The sequence below is a fragment of the Halyomorpha halys genome, unplaced genomic scaffold (assembly GCF_000696795.3).
Source record: "Halyomorpha halys isolate HHAL.00 unplaced genomic scaffold, Hhal_1.1 Scaffold3311.1, whole genome shotgun sequence".
Classification (NCBI taxonomy): Eukaryota; Metazoa; Arthropoda; class Insecta; order Hemiptera; family Pentatomidae; genus Halyomorpha; species Halyomorpha halys.
In genome coordinates, this window is record NW_027111766.1 from 36,617 (window position 1) to 54,041 (window position 17,425).

Consider the following 17,425-nt stretch of genomic DNA (forward strand, 5'->3'; position numbering starts at 1 on the left):
TACACTTCTCTGTATCCCCGCTCATTCTTTTCTTTTTTCACCTCTTATCTATCTGTTACTATTACCCTTTTCATTTATTGCTTACAACCTTTAATTTTTCTTATTATATTTTACTTTTCATCGTATACCCCTGTTATTTTCCACTTATGTTTTTTCTTTTTTTTGTAACTATGTCAATTGTTTGTATCTTTTTTAGCCCTGCTATGTGGGGCGAAACGTTGGCTCAATAAAAATAATATACCCATGTACTATTTGAGTTTTTTTTACCACACCCGGACCATATTCCATTCATATTTCAGCAAATGTTTTAATTTTCCAGATATAATCAAAAACCTGATAAAACAGTTTTTACAGCATTCACCTAACTCCTTCCTTTCTCCCTCTAGCCCAAACCTAGGAGTTTTTTGAACATTAAGTACTGGTATTGCTGAACGATATAAAACCATGTATAAAAAAAACAAAAGTTTTATTTTTTTTAAATGTTAGTATTAGGAGTCCAATTTTAATGGATTAATATTCTATACCTCAGAAATTACATGATTAAGAAAAGTAAGTCATATGACATTTGTAGCCAAAAATAATTAAATTTTGTTAGGAATAAATTCCTTAGCTAATGTGATACCACAGAACACATTTTTTTCATAATTTGATTGGATTAAAGGTGGTAGAACGGGAAAGAAACTTTCAAAAATCAGATAGACACACTTCACTTAGTAAAGAAAGAAAGATCAAGTCTAGCATTCAACAAAAATTAATGACTTGATCTTAGAAACTTTGTTTCTACAACAAAAAACTGTTTTTCTTCTCCTTTGTATTATAGGAATTTTACAAAAATGGAAGAAAAAAAAATTCCTTATGGAATAAACAGGGCATTATTTACTTCCAATATTTATATTTTTCTACTGGACACAATCATAAATTAAATAAACTATATTTTAATAAAAGCATTTATTAACATACATATAATTAAATTATATATATAAATTTTATTTATAAAATAGATAAAATTAATGTCATGGTTAATTATGACAATAACATTAATATTAATTAATGTAATCATAATAATATATTATACTTCAATGTTATCATTCCATTACTAAAAATTGTATATTTCAAAAATATAGCAATTTAGTTGTGAACGATATGTGTAAACCATCAACAAATCATAAAAGTATTTACTACACATGAAACTAAGAAAATGAAATCGAATGATATTTATGTACAATTTATAATTCATTGATGATTAGTAAGAAAAATTTTATTGTTCAACAGTGAACAAATAAACTGAGCAAACTTCTAAATTTAATTATTTGCTTTGTGTAAGTTTCTCATTTGCTACCAGACAACAAATAGTCTACACAAAATAATGTACAAAGATAGTTCATATGATAAAAAGCTTCTTCAGTAAAACACTAAAGCTAAATACATAAAATTGATGATTATTTGTTTTTTAAATTTAGGAATCAGGTATTTAAGTACCATGTGTACTCTTCAGTCCTAATTTAATTACTAAAATATTTATTAACAAGTTTAAAAATAACAATATAAACCTATATTATTGTAAATAAATAAGTCTATAATAATAATTTAATCATATCACCTCTGTATTAAAACTTTATTTCTTATATAATTCTAGAAGAAATTAGAAATATATTTGTTAGGAATGCTTAGTTTATTTTAAAAAACAGGTATACAGTGCATACAAATTCAATAATTTTATCACCACAAGTTTATTAGCCATGCCACAGCATCCTCCGTACTAGTTAGAGTAGATAAATAGTACTTCCACAACCAAATAAAACAACCCAACTAATAATGTGACCTACAGCATCATAAAATCATAACATTTATAAGTCTATTTGAATAAAAGCTTGAAAATACAATTAACAAAATAAAAATTATCTTAAATATATTAAAAATTTATAGAAGGTATCAAAAATTTTCAGCAGATGAAAATAATTTTTTTTTTTCCATTTTAATCTCAAACTAACTAATTCATACTCTTAATACATCAAATCTTGTGCAGTCTTTAAATTTATCTTTACTTCCTCTAAATATAACACTAAAACTAATATTAAATTAAAACCGCAGGTTTCCAAATTGTTAATTAAAAAAATAAATTAAATTCTTAAGTACTTAAAAGGATTTTAACTAAAGAAATTAAACTAGGAGTACTTCAAAGTAGGACACATCTAAACAATTTAACTTTAGTTAAGGGAGAAATAAAAACTTATCTTTAATCGAGAGAAAAATAAAGACTCCATTATTAAAATAAAAATTTAAATGATTTGTAATTAATGCTGCATAATTAACAAGTTTGTCACAACCATTCCTTAAAATAAATTAAAGCTAACAATGCAATTAAATAAAAATTAATGTATCACTACTCCACAGCAGCATTTTTTTTTCTTCCCCACTGCATCCATAAATTTTTTTCAGAGGAAGTTTAGTAATAAATAGTAGTAATATTAATGAAATGTCTTGGGTAGGACGAATTCATGGGACTGAGTTAGGGTACATCTTGTAGCGTCTTAGATGATGACCAAGTTCTTGACGACAATGATTCAGAAGAAAACTGGAAAGACTGTGAATGGAATGTGAGTGATGATGTTTCGACGCTAGAACTTTCAGCATCAGCAAGTGGTGCCATCTTTGTCTCTCCATTCCTAAAAAAAATCAATTGAGTAAACAATGTATTGACAGCTTGCAAAATAACTAAAACCAACTAGTTTAAATTAGGCAATAGAAAATCAATACTACTATCAACTCTGGTCCTACCACAATAAACTTCATATTTTTTTGTATAGAAATACCACAGAGCTTTTATATTGTATATAATTGTGTTTTAATACTACTTTTGAATAGATAAAAATAATATTTTTTATCTAAATAAATAATACTTTAATTACAACATATCGTAATTACACAGCTCAAGCTTCCCTCTTAAGTCTGTAAAAATCAGGTTGAGATTGCTTATATCACGTTTGAAACATATATTAGGAACAGGAGGAGAATTGAATTCCAGAATGAGATTATACAGATTTTTAGAAGGAAACCCTTTTATACAAAGGATTTTGCATTTAACAAGTGAACAGAGGAAGAAAGGGTAAACAAATCAAGGATAAAGGGAGGCTGTTTAGTACTGAAGGATCTGAATAGATAAACACCTAGGAAGTATTTCCGTAGGAAAAGCAAAGAAAATGGTAAAGCAACTTTAATTCGACATACCAACTGAAGAGATGAGAGTTGTTAATAAAACAATTCATTAATCTCTCCAGTCTTATCTCAAGTCTACCTGAAAATCTAAAATAAACGAGGACGTATTCAAAACGGGGGAAAATGAGGGAGGTAACTAGAAACTGACGTTTTTAGGAGGGAGTTTATAGGATATTAGGAATTGTTTAAGAATAGCAATGGATTTTGTGGGATTGAATAGGTCACTGATTGAGGTGGAGAAGGGATTTAAGAAGCAATTTAGAACCGCTAAGAATGCCCTTATTTTTTTAAACATTAAGCCTTAGATAATTTTTTGCTTATCATTGATAGAAAGAGGTTTTGGAGTTTAGAAAGGAGGATATTATTGACTGAACCAAAAGCTTTTGAGTAATCGAAAACAACTAGGATGGTAAATTATTATTTGTCAATAGTGGTTTGAAGGTAGTGGGTAATTTTTAACAAAGCTGATTGTGTGGAATATTGTGATTGGAAACCGGACTGGAGAGGATTGAGGAGAACTTTTTGTAAAAGAAAGGTGTTAAGCTATGAATGAACTATTCTTTTTAGTGGTTTTAATAGATAGGAGACAGATCTGAAATCGGGAACTATTTCAATATGACTGTATATGAGGGCTTTTTATTTCTCGATCAAGCAGAAATCAGCAGCTGCAGTTTATCTTAAGCAATAATACAATATTCTTTGATTAGCCTTGTTCCAGTTTCTGGTCATTTTAAAAGAAGTAGGTAGACCAAAGCTGATAAATTACAATCAATAAGGAGGGCATTTGTAAGCAGAAGTCTGGCATAACTACTTTTGCAACAGAACCATAACTAAGAAAAAATTGTAGTTAAACTACAATTTTATTTATACCGAATCAATCAGTATTAGTAAATCGTGTTACCAAACATCCCTTCAAAACCATGTTATCAACTACTTACACAGGTCTACAAAATGTAACTTTTTGAAATTTGATTTGATAATCCAGACTGATTTTTGTTCAATTTTGGTACGCTGAAACCGAAAATGAATTCAGTCCTCATCCATTATGATGATATCAATAAAGAGAGGGTGATAACACTTCCTTGAATAAATTTAAAATGTTTTGAATATATTGTCTTATACCTACAATTCAAATTGGCCGGGCAGAATACGATTTGTGTAATTAGGTACATTTTAATATCCTCTAGTTGCAATAAGAATTTGAAATAGATTGGTTGAGTATGAAAAATGTTCTTAATTTTTTAACAACAAAATAGGCTTAGGTATTATGAATATCCAAAAAATCGGTTTGTAATGGAAGAAAAAGATTCAGTTTCTATTATAACACACAAAAAAAACATAAAGATAATCTAAAAACATCAAATAAGATTTTAGGTTGTCGAACTGTGTTATTACACATATTAACAAATTAAACTAAATTATTGATAAATAAATAAAAGGAACTGATTATACTATCGATAAAATGGAGAAGGAAAATACAAGCATAAACTGTTCTGAAAAAAGGATGAATTGGGTTTTTTTATATTCTAAAAACAAATATATGAATATATTGAAGGTTTTTCATCCAAAAACAACTCTATAAACCAGGAAAAGTACAAAATACACTCTTCTGAAAATAGTTGGATTTGTCCTATTTACATACTGACTATACATATTAACAATACAACAGAAATCTTTAATGAAGCCATACCAATTAGTCAGTTCGTTTTGTTGTTGTCATTACTATATATTTGATAGTATTTTCAAAATAATGATTTAATAGAGTTTTTAGAAAAAGTGTTAGTGATTTACATTATAATATGATGTGTAGATGTTTATGCAAATCAGTAAGAAAACACCTGACATAAAAAGATTTTAGGTCCCAGGAAAAACTTAACTGCTAAGAGTGAGACATTATTGGTGAGTGTAATAGCAAACACTGAATAATGAGGATACAACCAATACAAATGGAAAACAATTGTCAATAAAATTGAAAACTAGAAAATGTAGAAAACCACAGTCAAATTAAAAAATAGACTGCTTATAAATGATGTTTAATGAAAATAAATCCTGTATATTTTTAACATTAAGATATGTTTATTTATTGATACTTCTAGTTGTGGAAAAAAAAAAATGAAAAAGAAATTTCTTTTATTTTTTTGAATTTCTCAGAAAGCCTTTGGTTTTTATTTCGAAACCTTAAACATGTAAGAAAAAGAAATAATAAAGAAATTACTTGGAAGCATAAAATTGGTCATTAATTTAAAATGAAACAGAAAGACTATAACTTTCTTCAATACAAGTAAATTATATTTCGATAACTTGGATGGAAGCAGAACAGTAGTACATGGTTATGTTTTAAGCCTTAATAAAACAAACACATGTTTATGAAAAACAGGTACATCAGTTTACAGGTCTGTTCCCATAACTGTTTCTAGCTCAGATGCAGTACGGAGCATACATTGTATGGGGTTTCGCCTCCTAAAATCTCTACCGTGAACGCTTCGTACAGTTCCAGATAATCAAATAATCTATTGGAACAGATCTAAAAATTCATAAAAAATGTATGCATGGAATGGGACACATGAACTTACTAACAGTAATGAATTTTAAATATAACAAAAGCAAATAAAATAATGAATTTAAAATTTAAATATTTACCACTTCTTAAGCTTCTTCACCATGGCTCAACGGCCTAAGGACTATCCTTGGGTCAGATTCAAGCATCCTTTCACTTTCTTCATTGCTAAAGCAACACATACACAAATCATGCCTTGTTAATAAACTGTTAGAAACAAATACATAACAAGTTAAAACACCTAAAACTATAATTTTTTACTGAAGATTCAGGAAGTATTGCAATGTTAAAAGAAAAATTCTACTACAGAAATATATCATTAGCTATTGTAAATGTTAATAATAAAAAGAAAGATATTATATAATCTAAATGTTAAATAACTTATTAATTATATATCATATTTACATAGAATTAAAATTAATTTTTCTGAAAGATAAAATAAAAAATTATTTTAGGAAGATGATAGTCTAGGTGGCAGCCAATAAAACCACAAAAATAGCAGAAAAACTATTTATTAGTAACCAACGTTTTGCCCCACTTTACAGAGCTTCATCAGGGTAGTTCTGAAACCAAAGGTTCGTTACTAATAAACAGTTTTTCTGCCATTTTGTGCACCTTCTTTTACTGCCACACAGAGACCATCTTCCTACAATCAATAAAGTAAAGTTAATTATTAATCTTAAAAAAAAAAAATTTTATAAATGCTACTAATATAATTGAAGCTATAACATAACTAATTCAATTAGTTCATTATCAATGATAACAATTTACTATACAATTATAATAATCAATGTTGACGATTTACTACTGAATGATAATGAATTTGAACAATCCACTCAAAGTGTACAAGCTAAATAACTAATTATATTTTTAAATATTTATTAATTTTAATAAATTTACTAGAAGATCAAATATCACATCAATTAAAAATGAAATTTAAGAAAATGAGACATCATTTGAGTTACAAAATAGTTCCAGTAGCGCAGATTTTCTAAAAAGAATTTTGCAATTTCAGGAAATAGATTTTATATTTATAAAGCATGGAAGTATGTTTAGATAATATTTTCTAAATAACAATGACAATTTATAAAAATGAGATCTACTCATACATTGTATGAACAAAATGGGCCGAAAAACAAAAAATGTTAGGTTTTTTATTTTAATGTAAAAATACAAAACAAAATAAACCATGATATATTTTAGGTATTCAGCTGCAAAATGGTAAGGTTTCTGTCAAATAGTATATAACATTTTTTAATACCTTTGATGAAATATGGTTAATCTTCAAACTATGAACAATAAACGGAATATTCAATGAAAACTTTTAGGTTTAAACAAATCATTTAAGGTAATAAGGTAAATAATATCTACCTTAAATCTCAAAAAGGTGATTTTTTTGAAGGGCCCCTCAGTAAGGGGCAGTTAAGAGTTTTGAGTTTTCAGAAATGTAACTGTAAGAGAAATTGGAGAAAGAATCAAACTGTTAAAAAATTGGATATACTCTGAACTCTTAAATTGAAATTTAATGGGACTATCCATAAAATAAATATTTTATTAATGAAGAAAATAAAAAATAAATATGAAAGAAGCTAAAACAGGACTATGCTTTTTCCATGTATTTCTCTAGATTGGTAATACGTTGAGAAAAGAAAAAGAAGGCTGGTTTTCACAATTAAATACACTAATGCATAAAAAAATATATAGTAACATAATTTATTTTTGTTAAAATTGTGAACAAGCCAAAACCGTTTATTATGTTTGCAATTTATTAAACAACCTTCAGTGAACCAAAGCACTTAATATTTCAAATCAAGGATCATTATCATGCTTCTGCCCTTGAATTTACAGGAGAGAACAGGGACATGACAAAAGATAGAATTTTATAATGAGTTCTTTCTTGTTGAAAACCTTTCCCAATTTTTTTTTAATAGAAATAGAAACTCTTCTGAGCTCTAAGCTATTAAAAAAAATAAAAAATAGTTTAAATATCAATTTTTACATCCCAGCCAACATTCACACTTGCTGAACTCTTCAGATTGAATAAAGATTAGTCAGTGTTTTGGACAATTGAGAAGCATGTTAAAAACAAAATAAATAGTTTAATTTAAAACTAATTTTTACCCAGCTCTGATTGTTTTTTTTTCTAAATATGTTTAGTTTCTTCTAACAAACCAATAAATTTAATGTATGATACATAAGTTTCAAAATAAAACTGAAAGAAATTATTGGTAAATTGTTAAATGAGTCAAACCAAAAAATAGCCATATACAAATGGCTGCTAGGCCTAAACAGAAACGAACTCCAGTTATTAATAGTTTTTACAGGTCACTGCAGACTTATAAGTCATCTTAAGATATGTGGAGTAGTCCATGATGAAACCTGCTGCTTGTGCGGACAGGCCACACAGACTTCCTTACATTACATAGCAGATTGGGGTAGGTATGCGTCACTAAGATACAGGCTTTGGGGGCTTACAGGAAATGAGGCTTCCTCTATAGATTTTGAGTCCCTTTTTAATTTCATTAGAAAGTCGAAAAGGTTCGATATAGAGGAATAAGATACATAAAAGAGCCATTCCATTGGATTGTCTTGGGGATGGCAAAAAGGACCAATATAATTTACACCTTTGTGACAATCAAAAATTTCACCAATGTAAAGCATAAATACGATAACTTATCTTTGAAAAAACATAATACTAATAGCATTAGCAAAGTTTACTATTAGTAAAATTAAAGCAAGCATTAATTTTCTTCATAGCATCTTCAAAATTCTTAACAGCCATGCACATTTGATGGAGTTTCTATTATGTGATTGTCAATATTGTTATTTCATCTATTTCTTTAGAAGTTTACAATTGTTTTATAATATAATATAGAAAATTAAACTCCTTTTCAAATCTCTCCTTCAATGCTCAATAACACAGTTTTACAGATTTAAGTCTTGGTCGATCCAATGTTTAGAAATGAATTTCACATCTGAGTACTTAGTAACAAACTTATTCTCAGAAGATTTAAAAACTTTTCTTTCACTGGAAATATATTATATTATGTCTATATTGAAAATGAAATAGGCTGCAGGAAAGGTGATCAGAGAAATTTTTGTAAAGATGAGGTAGGTAGTTTTATTATCTAACTGTGCCTGAACCAAATCTACAATTTATAACTGACAAGATTGTGAAATTATCAATAATTATAGAACATAAATCAGAACTAACATTATGCACTATTAATTATTTATTTTTTAAAAGAAAACACTTAATAACTTAAAAGTATACAAGCTAAATCAAAACACTTCCATTTTAATTAAATAGATAATAGATTTACTAGAATGAATAGCTGAAAAGACAAGATTTCAATTTTTTAATTAATAGATTGATTGAAACAAAGTAGCAATATAAAAATAATCAGATAATTAATTGAAATGTTGAATTTAAAAATATGGTTAAAAAAATAACTACATTATAGCAAAAACAGGAGCCACACAATATACTACATAGTTCAAGCATGAGTGTACACAACCAAATAAGGTATTAGAAAGCAACTAATACTCTGAGAGAATAACTTCCTTACTTACAATCGATCTGTTATTAAATGACATAATAAACATGTAATACCTATAAATGACAGATGGACTGTTTGAATAAATAAAATTTTTCATCCAGTATATTTGAAAATGGATTAGGATAGAAAAATAAATATATTAAAAGATTTACTTACCTATCTTTTAAATCGTTCGCCATTAGCTTGCTAGTTTCTTCATGCTCGTTTGCAGTGGGAGGCTGGTAGGCAATCTCTGATACTGGACCATACTGTGTCGCCACCAACAAATCCGTTGAGGGATTCATAGTATGAATCTAAACGTAGCACATACATCACGCACCAAAATCATAAAAATGAATGGATAATAATAATCCAACAAAATATAAAAGGAAATAGGATAAAATAAATTTAAAATAAAATAAGAGGAAAAGCCTTAACTAAATAAAAATTGTGGGGAAAATAAAGAAAAATGAACTGAGAAGGACATATGGTTTAAAAACAAAAATAAAGAAAACTGCGTGATGCTGTGCAACATTCCTTAAGTGCTAATGCTACTATATATTAATTCATAATTTACTAGCCATGAATTCAGTATTCATGTTAATAAACTAGTAAGTTATAATATACTTATAAATATTTAAAATTAATAACTGATAGTATTATCATATATTAGAAAGATATACATCTTAAATACCAATTTTTTTTACAGATTTAATACAAACTGATGTATTAGAATAAAAAATTCTTACCTGACCATTTCCAGCTTGATTGTCCAATTGCATAGCAAGCCGTTCTTCTTTATCTGGGAAACACGGGCACTCATTTCTCCTTCTGACAAGTTTAACATAATATACACCAAGCATTAATACACCTAAAATAACCAATAGTGCTCCAATAATTGTAATTACGAGTTCACTGGTGGATGTATCCCTTTGTTTTGTATCACCATTTTTATCTACCAGTTGCGTTTGAACATTATCTGAAAATTCTATGGTGCCTTCAATGATCATAATGACTCCAGCCCCAAGTGAGAACATTCCAAGTGCAAGCAGAAACCACTGCATACACCTGGGGCTTCTAAAACTACTTGATACTGTTTGAGAAAGATAACTCCCAGGTCTTGACCATTCATTTTGCTGCTCATAACTGACAGTGGTAGGCTGATAAACTGGTCCACTTGTTGGCATCTTGTATCCAAAGATAGGAGATTATGTGTTTCTATAAATCCAAGTAGAGTACTGAAAAACAATCAAAGAAAAGAATAGTTTAATGATACCACTTACACTTTTGACAAGTATAATCATCTTGGAAAACGAAGCTGAATGTAAACAATGATCAATAGCATACTAATAAGAAATAAACATGCAGATGTTTTATTCAAACACAACTCTAACAGCTAGCGATACAACAACACAACATAATAAAATTACTTTTAGTTAATATTTACATTTAATAACCAAGAAAATCACGGCCACTCAAACCAGACAGGACCAATAAATAAACTGTAATCAGAATTTCAGACTGTGGAGTTACTACCACCACTGCCTCTTGAATTTTACTTCTAGTTTTTTATTCCGTCACAGAAAATTTATGAATGTAAAAATTGTAATTTAAACATATAAAAAAATTATAGGTATAGAAAATACTTCTATTTTACTATTGGTTATCGCTTAAAGCAAACGGGTAAGATTATCAGAACAAATAATGCCAATGCTTGTGAAACAGCTTGCTTTCTTTTGGTCAATCTATTGGCGCTGGTGGGTTGCGCACAACCGGGAAATTTACGTCCTTCTATGCGCAATTATACACATTACCCCACAAAAGCACTAGGATTACGAATTACAGAAATGTAATTTTTCGTTCGTATGTTTTCGTTTATTCTATGATAACTTTAATACCTTTGATTGACGTATCACTATCTTTAACAGTATAATCAAATAATTTGGTGAATTAATTTTTCGCAAATAAAAATTAATTCGTAACAATAAAAAACATGTTGCGAATTGAGAAATATCGGTAGTACTCGGTGAAAATTTTAGTTCTGTTTGCCTTTCAAAAGTGGACGATGCTAATTTCATTAATTAGCAGTAATTTTTCTGAAGGAAAGAGGTAAGGGGACATCATGAGTTCTTTTATTATGTTTATGGAAAAAAAATTAAATTAGAATGAATAGTTTAAAAAAATGTAGTTAACAGTTCAGTAGTTTTAAAATTTAAATAAATTCAATTTCTTGAAAGCTTTTGTGTAGTATTTTGTTGTAATGCATCAGATGTGGTGCTAAATTTTAAGTAGTGCTAAAATTTTTAATTAAATTAATTTACTCAAAGAGTGTTTGGAATGGACCCCAGGGTTACTTAACGCTTAGCAGGTTATTTTATGAAAAACCTCGTATGCCTTCTTTCATTTTTGTCTTTTAATCATATCATTGAGCTTCAAGTTAAAAACTAAACACTGCATATGAAATTTATTCTTAATCCTTAATTAATCAAAATATGAAATAGAGCTTTCAGTTGCTAGGTTATGATGTAATGCCTTTTGCCACCGTAATTGTTTATGAAAAGTAAAAATGATTTTATATGAATGAAACATCAATAAATGTATTGTCAAGAACAAAATGGTGTTGAGCCTGTACATAACGAATATTTTAAGCTGTTATTGTTAATTTGCATAACGGAAATGCGGTTTGTTTATTTATAGTTGAACAGCATTTTAAATGTAAAGGAATAAAGTTTTTGCAAATTCTATGTAATCATTAATGAATGTTTCTTATAAAAAAATAAAATTAATCAGATAAATAGTTTGCGTGTGTGTCATGCATGATATGAGGGTTGTACTAAATCATTATGAAGTGAGAAAAGCCATTTATATTATGAAATATAATTTCAATCAATACAAATTCTATTATTTTCAATTTTATTACTTAATATTATTTCAATTGTATGCTCACAGTCGGTTTGTTTTGGATAGTTGAATTAAAAAAAAAAAAAAAAAAATGAACACGCAATTAAAGGAAAACAGCATATTTCTTCTTCATTTCTATTTCTTTACACTACTTAATTATTGATGGATTTTATTGTCCACGTTTAATAGTTTTCTTCTTGCATAATAGAGTAATTAGTTTATTACACATCATATTTCTTCTTTTTTTTTTTTTTTTTAATGATCCTTAATTGCATAACTTTATTTGTGTCTAAGAACAACCATTCGAAACTTTGAAATTTTTCATTTCACTATTTTGTTTTGTTGAATTTTCCCCATGGGTAAATCTCCAATTCTTAGCATTTATCCTGAAATGCCCATATGTATCTATCTACACCTGTATTTATTTTTCTGATTGTTAAAAAAAAAAGGCTGACAATTTATAAGCTGTGTGGTTTTGAATGTTAACAGTGAATAAAATTAAAATAAATTTTATTAATTATGTGATAAGAACTATTATAGACGAAGTCCATACATAACATTCAAAGAATTATTGTTGATATTGCTTTTCTAATAGGAAGGTTACTGAGTCTCAGGTGGTTGTAATCGTTACTGAAGACAAACTGTATCTTTTACAGATTTAAAAACATTTATTCTCATTGATAGAAAATTTATGCTCATCAGATTAATAAAATTAATTGAGTTTATAGATTAAGGTGTTGATTCCAATTACATTTTGTAAAGGAGTTCAGAATATTTTTGTAAATTGAATACATAAAATTGCCTCTTCGATATATGTATGGTCGTTCTCTCTTTGGCACCGTTAAGAATTTTATGATACAAATTTAAATATAACATAAGAAATTTATTAGCTATTTGTAAAATAACTTTTAAAAACTCAATGCTGTCCCTGCATCATTTGTATTCCCAATTTGTTTAGAAAAAAACAATCAAGTGTAATTTTTGATCCTTACTAAGTTGTTGGTCCAAAACATTAGTGAAAGTGGATTAACTTGAATTATATTCTGTAATACCTATTAGAAATTGTAACGCAATGGAGAAACAAAAAGTTATCCATATATTCAAATAAATTATGTTATCAACCGCCATCTATATACTATTACGTTGATTACTAACCTATTTTAAAATTAAGTTGTAAAAATATGTATACATTTATATATACTGTGTTAAGACACTAAATACATGTATATGTCATTTTCGGTTAACTTCTATAACTCACGAAGTAGTGATTTAGAAGAATTATGCACAACTCATTTACCGCTCGTGTCACGTTCATTGACGAGGTTTACGTAAATAGATCCTCGCTATATTTAGCTATTTGATCACCCTCCCAGATTAAGCTTATGCACGGTCTTTCAGATTGTTCATGAAAAAAAGGAATCAACTTCCTATGTACTTGGAAATACTTAAATGTTACCAGGTTTATTGCAACTAAAAAATTGTAGCCTTGGTTTTTTTTTCACTAAATTTTAAATGCTTATTAGTTTAGAAAATATGACTGTGTTTCGGTAGTCAGTCGTAATTATGAAAAATAAATTAGCTTTTTGTGAACTAATTGTATACGTAATTATTTGAATGTAGTGAAATGAATTATTCCATTAAATTCCATTATTATTGTGAGAAATAGCACGATCTCAGCAAAAAAATAATATTACATACTGAAATTCTTTCAATATGTTCTAAACAAATAACCCGCAATGTTTCAAGTGGAAACCTTGGATAAAAGTAATTGCCTTCCCAGTTCTTCAATAATACACCCTAATAATTCCGACAAGGATTTCTTTTCGTATTAAAAAAGTTCGAACGAACTTAATCAATGCTATGATATAATTTTAGGAGCTTTAACAAAGATTAATTTTTACAAGGGTTTGAAGACCTTTTTTGTGTAAGGAATAATTTTCTCTATGACCGAAAGAAAAAAAGTGATATTTTTATTTTTTTTTTTTTACCAAGCCAAGCTCTATTAATTTAATAATAATAGAACTGAAATTTTTATTTTCACTGCTGAATGCAAAGAATCAATTTGACATTCGTTAACTTATCCATAATGTTTAGTATAAGTTACTTCCTCTGGGTTGTATATCCAAATCTGTGTCACCAGCCAAAAACTTTTCAAACCATCGGTGAATAGTCCATTGTCACAACACCCTTCACCGAGCGCATTGGTAATGTTTCTTGCAGCTTGAAGAGCTGCTGATGTTCAAAGTTTAAATTCAATCGCATGTGACTCCGCTAGATATAATCATGAAACCTCTAAACTCGATTCGAACCGGCGCTAAGTACATGAAATGTTCAGAGCAAGCAGACTTGAATTGCCGCATGGATATAATTTTGTTACCCGTGTTCCTTGGATTAATTTATCGAATAGGAGCATATCCTATCTGAAACAACTAGAGAACTAGCTGAAACGAGAGATCTGAGAAATAGTTGAAAACATTTTTTCACGTCTCATGATGTAGATTTTGTCGAGTATCTGTGGTGGGAACTATTATGCCAACGATATATGTAGAACGATGTATGCCAAACCGTATTGTAAAATTTTCTGCAAGTTAAACCCGTTATGACAGTGGGCTAAGTTTGCTTGTATGCTAAGTTTACCATAAAAACTTAAATTGACGCTTTCCCGTGCGTTTATATACGTACTATACGGGTGAAAATATTTTTATTTGCATATTTCTTGCCTTCCGGTTTTCGATATAAGAAAATGGTCCAGGGGATCAAAAAATTATTGCCATTTTATGGCTTGAAAATTCAATATTTTAGCGTTACTATAGAGAATTAATCCTTTGAGACAGCATAATAAAATATATTACAAATTAAAAAACATACAAATATTACTGTCACAAAGTTATTAGCAAACTTGCTGGCATTTAGGATATAAATAAGAATGAATGCATTAAGTTTGAAAGTGGTTGTAGCTTGTTCCAAAACTTGTAAGCTCATTGAAAACGTCCATTTTAACCAAAATTTGTTAAAAAAAGAGGGTAGTCTTGCACGAATCTCACGAATATTAGTGCTGATTCAAGCTGATATTTGAAGTGAGAATGTGGGAGTTCTAACACAAAAGAAATTCGCAGTGCCTAGTTTTTCATCTCCCTTAGTTATGTGTGTATATATTTATATATTACAAGCTTTGTTGTCGACTTACTCATTTATGATTAATTATTATTCATTATTCAGGTATTTAAGTAAATTGTTTATTGTAACATGTTCTTTATTTCAAAACATTTATTTGAATATTAGATCCTACATCTGAAAAAGTATAGGATCCTATTCAGCACTGGAAAAAATATTTTGGTCCAATTAAACCACTATCAGTCGTTTATCATGGCCAGAACTGAACCTACCGTGCGCCTCCCTCCCTTTCCGGACACAGAGACCGAAGCTCAACCAAAACAAATATTTAAATGTACAATCACTAACAAAATTTATAAATAAAATCTAAAAACAATCGGTGTAAGTATATGTATACAAAAGAACTATAAGTAAAAAAGTTTAATGAGTCAACAAATTTAAGCTATATCAATAAAAATCAATTATTTTTACAAACAATTAGAACTATAATATACCAATTATTTTTCTAAACAAATTAAAAGTATTATTATGTATTTTTGTATGTTATAATGATTTAAAAATATTTTGGCAAACATGAATCAATTTTGGTATATCGTTCCCAAGCATTTATTGTATTTTTTGTTTTTCCAATATGCATCATTTCCAGAGTCAATCTTTTATGCTTATTACTTTCTCTGTCGAGAATTTTCACTTCTCTTACATACTTATGATTACTTCTGATAGTATTAGCTAGTATCTTTTTTGTTGTCGAGGCTATATTTATGGGTATATATTCTTCTGTGGAGATATTGGGGCGTCTAATACCTGAATAATTAGTAGTAGTTAGTTATATATAAACATACATATTTTTGGTTTTAATTTGAAACTCATTAACTCAGTTAATTTTACTTGGAAGATATGGGGAATAATAAAATGTTTTTTATAAATAATGTTGTTTACCAATCAAGGAAAGTAGATTAAACTTCATGGATATCCTGTCTATACCTCCAGAGACCTTCACAACCAACAGACGTGAATCGGAAGAAATTAAAAACATTCTGACTATATAGGAAGGCTTTTAATAACAAGGTGACTCGAACCCAAGGCGAGGACTAACGTAGTTTTTATCTAATCATTATATAGTCATTCCCGAGCAGCACTAACTTTCTACTCACAATTATTATATTATCATATTTTTTTTATTGTATTGCCTCATCTTAAGAAAAATAAAATCAAAATTACCTCCGCTGGTGTTTCCCAGATAGCGTTTTCCTATTAGGGCGGTTCAGGAAGATCTTACTCACAAGGCGTGTCTGCTACGCTGAAATAATTACAGGAATGTATTCTCCTTGAAATTTGTTGACGCATGCTTCCACTAACCTCGATAATGTCGTTGCTTTATAGTTTCGTCATAATTTGATTCAAATATTTATTTAGTCCTTAATAATTTGTACTCTCTAATTATCATAAGAATGACGTCATTGTATTTGAGAGAAACTTATGTTCCATCTTTCAGTCCCAAATTTTTTTCCATAACATTGAAGCTTAAATCATGCCAAAAAGGAAATGCATTATACACTGAAAGCTATTTTCATGTAGTTTAAGTTTTTTTCCTGTAATTATTTCCATTATATATAATCTTTACATTTTCTTGAGTCCGACGTTTGGGCTAATTAGGACAATCTTAACACAATTTTAGAACCACATCAGTTTTAAAAAACTTTATGCAGGCTATTCTGCTCTGGTCATTAATTTCTGCCCACAATTACCCTATTTCGTCAATGCTTCTTAGCCTTTCTTGTCTTCTACTGACAAAAAAAAATACATTTGACACTCTATTTGCCTCAAATCAGAATATAAGGATTCCACCGTTTACCCACTTTTATCAAAATAATCCTGCCGCAAAAAAAATTGCAAATCACTGCTCTACATTATGCATATATACATAAAACTACTGGACGACTCTGATTAAAACCCCAAAATTTAGTCAATAATTTAAGAGCCATGAGGAACTTAATTGTATTTAATTATATTCCTATTATGAAGGGTGGATTTCAATTCTTCAACTTCTTAAAACTAATTCAATTTGAAGTTTTAGAAAATATATGCAAGACAATAT

The 17,425-nt window shown here is 28.5% G+C and overlaps 1 protein-coding gene across 3 annotated transcripts; it reads right to left on the reverse strand.

Annotated features, from left to right (window-relative positions):
• Nucleotides 1-1,396: 1,396 nt before the first annotated feature.
• Nucleotides 1,397-16,665, reverse strand: LOC106691809 (uncharacterized). Of its 3 annotated transcripts, none has more exons than XM_024362874.2 (5): nt 16,549-16,665; nt 10,062-10,550; nt 9,490-9,626; nt 5,857-5,941; nt 1,397-2,666 (listed from the first exon to the last, which is right to left on the reverse strand). In XM_024362874.2, exons 2-4 carry the CDS (start codon nt 10,497-10,499, stop codon nt 5,863-5,865), a joined length of 654 nt encoding a protein of 217 aa, XP_024218642.1. In that variant the 5' UTR covers nt 10,500-10,550; nt 16,549-16,665; the 3' UTR covers nt 1,397-2,666; nt 5,857-5,862. The 3 variants fall into 3 exon arrangements, with proteins under 3 accessions (XP_024218642.1, XP_014293188.1, XP_014293187.1); XM_014437702.3 differs by lacking the exon at nt 16,549-16,665 and adding an exon at nt 10,760-10,991 and having other exon boundaries at nt 9,490-9,581; XM_014437701.3 differs by lacking the exon at nt 16,549-16,665 and adding an exon at nt 10,760-10,938.
• Nucleotides 16,666-17,425: the final 760 nt, after the last annotated feature.